Below are 6,000 nucleotides of genomic sequence, written 5' to 3' on the forward strand. Positions count from 1 at the left end.
TGGACACCTTTCACACCCTGATAGCCTTGCTGCATCAGTCCGGTACTGCTTATTTGAGTTTCCCCTTATTCGCAGCTCCCCCTCATATCTGAGGCAGGTTTCACTATCTGCCACCTGTGACCCATCCAGTAGCTGAGGCTCGCACTGGAGTTAAATTAATTGTTTATTGCTATCAAAGTTAGTTTTAATTTATATTTCAACTCTATTGGTAAAAAATCATCTTAAGTTTCTTGCATGGTCACAAATGTTTCTCACAACTTTTTTGCATTTTATAATGTACACTTTTGCAGTACTTGATTTCTAATTGTTTAAATTTTGAACCAAGTCTCTTTACCACAAACATTTTTTTTACTTGGTTTTATTGATTGATGCCAATGCTGCAAATCCATTTTACTATAAAAAATGGAATGAATTTTATCTTATTTATGTTGTTCATATCTTGAATAATATGACACCTTGAACTATCACATATGTTTAGTCTTAACAATAAAATACTAAAATATATTTTACTGCATACACGTTCTTACAAGTCTGTAGAAGACTAGGGCTAATACAAAACACTCAGCACACAATAAAAAAAACACGAATTTCTGATGTTTTGCTCATTTCATAATAATAATAATAATAATTCCTTTATCCAAGCATCATCAGGAAAAAGGATGAAGGTAGAAATCAACATGCCAACATGACTAAGGCAGAAGACCTGAGTTCCTCTTCCATTTTGATGAAACTGTAAAAATAACAAAATTTTAAGTTTTTTTTATTGCGTACCGAGTGTTATAAATTTGTCCTGATTTTGAACAACAGGTAAGAACAAGATATTCCATGTCTATCCTAATGCACTATCACTAAAACTTCAAGTGGCTCCAATTTCCTTCATTGCAGAGGGACCTAGTGTGGAGGAGATGGTTTTGGTGTGGAATCAGAAGAATAAAGTAAGCCATAAAGAATATCAACTCCCATTGTATCATGTGAAAATGTGTGCCAATCCACAATCAATGGTTAAAACCTTAGCTGGAGGTAAGAAATATTAGCATATGCATTTTACATTATGCCAAGGCGGTCAGGGGCGTGATGCTGATCACATCACCCCCACTCACGACCGGATCAAGAAAGTGTGGGGCGTTACCCCCACACCCCCTATACGCCTTCATGGTGTGGTGCTAAGCACAGGGGAACACTTTACTCTTTTCTTTACTTTATTTTACATTAAGAAATATATATTATTATCGTAATTTACATTCATTGCTCTTGTTGTTATTATTATCATCATTGTTATTTATACATCCATCTTTGCTTTAATAAAATGTATTAAATAATATTCAATTCAGTAAAAAGAAAACAAGTAAAACAATGTAACTAGCAACACTTTACTTTTACTTTTTTGTTACTCCAAATGTTTTCTACCCTGATTAAAGGTTTGTGGGTTAAGCTACAAGGTTTAGAAAATAACTATTGTTTGTTTTATTCATAACTAACTAAGCAATATGCACCATCAAGAAGACATATTTGTAGTTTATTCCATCCATAATCCAACATATTTCTAAGGAATATGATGATACATAGATAGATTGATTGTTTCATTTTGTTTATTTTACTTCACTTTTCTGCCACTTTGGCTAATCACAAAGATGAGGATGAATTAATGAAGGGACACTCACAAAGAACACCCATGCCAAGGCTGGGATTCAAACCTTGGACCCCTGGCATCATAACATGTTGTGCTAATTACTCTACTCTAAGGACCATAATCATACAATTGTACAATTTTTTGAAGTTTTGTTTTAAATTTGCTTTATGATCAGATAGGATAATCAGGACTAGACCTACAGTATAAAGTGGGGTCTGAAACACTATGTACCTCCACCAGGTATTGAACCCAGGACTCCTTAATTACAAGGCAGCAATGTTACCACTAAGCCATCATAAAATTCTTGATTTTACAAATGCATAATTGCAATTAACTGTTTCTAAATTTACACATATGATTTTCAATTTGTTGCTGCAGCTTGCTAAATTATGTGAATGAGATAAATATACAATATAAATAATTATAATGGTGTGTTAAATGCAAGTTAAACACAAATTATTATACTAGTTATATAGTGAAATGTATAAACTTCATTTGAAGCTGTGCATTTATGACCCGTTTACATTTCAGGAATGAAGAATGTATCCATTCTACGATTCCATATTGTTACAAGTAGACTGTTGAAGAGACACATTTTTCAGACATACATTCCAAGCACAATATTTGTGATTATGTCATGGGGAAGTTTTCTTGTGCCACCACATGTTATACCAGGAAGAATGATTTTACTTGTAACTACATTGCTATCTATCATAACATTATTTGCTGGCAGCAGGTACATTAGTTTTACTTTTTACAATTGATGCTTATGTGAATTTCTGAAGTACAACTTGTCTACCACCTGATAAACTAACTCAATATATGTATTACTTTTATAACATCATATGTATTCCAATGTGAGTCATTCAGAGGCCACAAGTTACATTTTTCCACTTCTTGGTTTCAATAAAGCAAAACGATACACAATTTTACACATTACAAGCTCTTTAGCATCGGTTTCTTGAAAATGTAAAATTAAGGCTTCACTATACTTTAACGTACTACAGTTATGCTATGTGAATGTAGTTATGGCATATTACATTTGCATATATACTGAACTACAATTCACATGGATAAACTTAAATGGGTAATGTTCCAAATCACATATCGTCTTTATTTGGTTAAAAAGGATTTTTTTATTTGCTAAAAAATCTATTTTAGAAGTAAATCAAAGTTCTGCCTTGATTGTGCCAAGGAAAAGTTTTGTAAAGCTTTGAAGACGTATTTGAAAATGACTTGCTAATTTTAGACAAGAGTTTCTGAACTTGCATTAATTCAACATGCCAGAAGTTTGGAGGAGGAGGAGGAGGGGGGGGGGGGTGAACCTTAAAAAAAAAAATTTAAATATGGCCATGATTCAAATCATGAATCAAATAACTATGTGCACCATTTGGAATTGGCTTCAGACACTTTGAATTCAAGGAAACAGCCATCAATCAGTATGTCAGGGAGAGACACTTTTTGCATAAAGATACCAAAAAGATAAATAATTCTTACATAATCCAATTAAACTATGATGAATCCAGACCCTTGGATAGAAATTTATTTCATGTCGAGGAGTTGTTTGTGAGAGAGATTATATAACAAAAAAAAAGTGTGTATCTTAATGGCTGATGTTTTAAATAGGGATCTCTGCATGAATCACTACTAAATTTTAATTTTTAACACGTAATGTGCAAAACAAGATTTCTCATCCTTTTTTTTTCTGCTTGCTGTTGCATCAATGATTGTGTTTATTATTTTTTCAGAGGAGAAATTCCTCCTGCTACAGAGATAAACTGCATAGAGGCATGGCTCCTGTTCTGTATTCTTTTTGTATTTAGTGCTCTACTTCAATATGTACTCATTCTCTACCTTGGAAGTAAAGCAACTTTGAAACCTAAAAAACTCAAAGACTTTATGTTTAATGGTCGTTTGTATCAACGAACAGGAACAGCTAATACCAAGGTAGGCAATCCATTATTGTAGTTTCATTACATGCATGTGTTTGTGTGTGCATTTTCATAAATTAACATTCTGCTAGTTTTTATTCAAATTGACATCTTTATGAAGAACATTTTAATTATGATTTTATTTTGTCTGTAATAGGGTATTTACATTTATTTTTGCAAGTACAGCCTGGACATTTGATTACTTATACAATGTGAAAAATCAGAAAAAAATGTGTTGCAAATGGATGTAATTGTGGTGGCAATGGTATGATACTTCAGCCAATAGATGGCAGGTCACACATTGTTGATACAGGGTGACTACTCCAGAATGAATATATATATATATATATATATATATATATATATATATATATATACATATATGTGAGTGAGTGTGTGAGTGTGTGTTGTGTGTGTGTGTGTTTTTATGGACTGGCAACAGAGCTTGCATTATGCAGGAATGAGTAGTCTCTCATGGTGGTCTCGAGTTGTAGACACTTAAAGAATAATGTACAGGGTGGCCACAAAGTGAGTGTACCCCCTGGTTTTTTGCCGCAAAGTAGGTTTAATTGTTGTTGATTTGCAATCGTTGGATCATGATGAAACTTGATTTAAAGTGCAAGCCGTACCGTCCTTGTTACATTAATGAACTCTCTGATGCTGATAGGACGTGATGCCAGAATATCTCCGCAAAATATCTGCCAGGACATGGCAGCAGAATTCAGCTGTGCTACAATCTTGATGGTCTCCATACCAATGTCCTGGACAATTGAACTATCAGGTACGTGATCACATCGCTAACAACAACAACCACTGTAGTATCGGAAACAAAGAGGGGTACGCCCACTTTGTGACCACCCTGCACATCCTTGTATATTACCACTAATGGCAATAAATAGTTATTGCTGTTTATATAAGCATCGCTGCTTCTGTTAAGGATCCTGAGAAAATGAAACTACAGAGAGCGTGAGTGTGTAAATTACATAAACTTGTTCACAAAAATTTTAATTGGCTTTCTTTTTTCAAATTTTCAGATGCATGGAAAGACCAACACAAAAGCAAAGTTGATTCTTTGGAAAAAGTTCCAAACTCTAAAGAAATTGTGCCAGAATCCAGACAGTGAGAAGTGGGGCATACAAGACAGAATTTCTATTTGCATGTTTCCAATTGTTTTTGCCATCTGCACTGCATTCTACAGTTACATTGTGTCAGCAAAGCTACAGACAAAAAGTAAAAGCAGCCTTGATGAAGTGGAGAAATGTTTTGAAGCATACCTCAAATAACAGAACATATTTACTGTTATCCGTATTTTATAACTTTGTGTGAAAAGTATAATAATTCTTATTAATTTCAATCATAAAAATTCCCACTGTAACGTTTAGCACCTGTGGGCATATTAATCTTATAACTTCATTATTTTATTTCACTTCATTATTATTATTATATTATTCATTGTTCCAGATTACTAAATATATACACAGGGTTAGTCAAAAGTATCGGGACAGGCCAGTAATAACGAGATGCGTGGACGGAGCAAAATCACATGTTGCAAGTGGGTATTGGTGCGGAAACTGCATTGAATAGGGGTGTGGCCACCATGGCAGCCATCTTGGATTCTGCCATATTGGATATCACGCAATATTTTCAAATGGAAAGGGGTATGTATGACACATCAATTTAGGCTAGAATTGTCCCACAAACGACAATCCGAACTCAGTTTGGACCTATCGCCATTCGTGGAAGAGATACGTTTGACTGCAAAAAAATGAAATTGGTCTGAAATTATTGTTTACTGTATTCCTGTGGGTAACTTTACACTGGAAATTACAGAGAGCATGAACAAGAAAACATGACATTGAGTTACAGAATGCATCAAAGTAAGTGCTCAAACTGCTTCCCGTCGACTGTCTGACAATATGCCAACCGATCGTAAAAACTGCAAAGTGCACGTTGCAGCATATCCCGAGAAAGTCCTCTTGTTTCGTCCACAATGCGATTCTGTAGATCATTCAAGGAGTGTGGTTTGGTGCGATACACTTTGCCCCCATACATAGAAAGTAATCCAGGGGTGATAGATCGGGAGATCGGTTTTCCTCAGTTCCCCCAGCCGAATGCCAGGATGGAACCTTACTTCGAGGCCGTGACTTCTACTTCTCTTCGTTTCTTCCATTTCTGCCTCTAGTCTTCTCCGGCTTGTTTTGATAGTATGTTGAAAACAACATAATATTGCAAATAACCGAATAATGCCAGTCTAAACAATCCTTCCTTACAACAGCGTAACATACTCTTTTGTAGCTAACAATCCAATTCGACGAATTAAGAGCATCAGGTACGTGTTTGTTTTATTTTCCCTTCCACGGACAGCAATAACAGTGTTCGTCTGGATATGGACTCTACCTGCACACATCCCTTGTAGATTGTAGTCAACTTCCTCGAAGG

At 34.9% G+C, this 6,000-nt stretch overlaps 1 protein-coding gene across 1 annotated transcript in view; it reads left to right on the plus strand.

The window, feature by feature from the left end:
• The window catches only part of LOC145998624 (glycine receptor subunit beta-type 4-like), a 28,716-nt gene extending 23,840 nt beyond the window's left edge, over window positions 1-4,876 (plus strand). The window contains exons 4-7 of the mRNA XM_083135081.1: window positions 886-1,020; window positions 2,162-2,366; window positions 3,379-3,577; window positions 4,596-4,876. Coding sequence (XP_082991207.1) covers window positions 886-1,020; window positions 2,162-2,366; window positions 3,379-3,577; window positions 4,596-4,844 — 788 coding nt within the window. The 3' untranslated portion in view covers window positions 4,845-4,876. The remainder of the gene's footprint in view (window positions 1-885; window positions 1,021-2,161; window positions 2,367-3,378; window positions 3,578-4,595) is intronic.
• Window positions 4,877-6,000: the final 1,124 nt, after the last annotated feature.

This window comes from Lepisma saccharinum, chromosome 14, assembly GCF_977018435.1.
Source record: "Lepisma saccharinum chromosome 14, izLepSacc3.1, whole genome shotgun sequence".
In the NCBI taxonomy this organism is placed as follows: Eukaryota; Metazoa; Arthropoda; class Insecta; order Zygentoma; family Lepismatidae; genus Lepisma; species Lepisma saccharinum.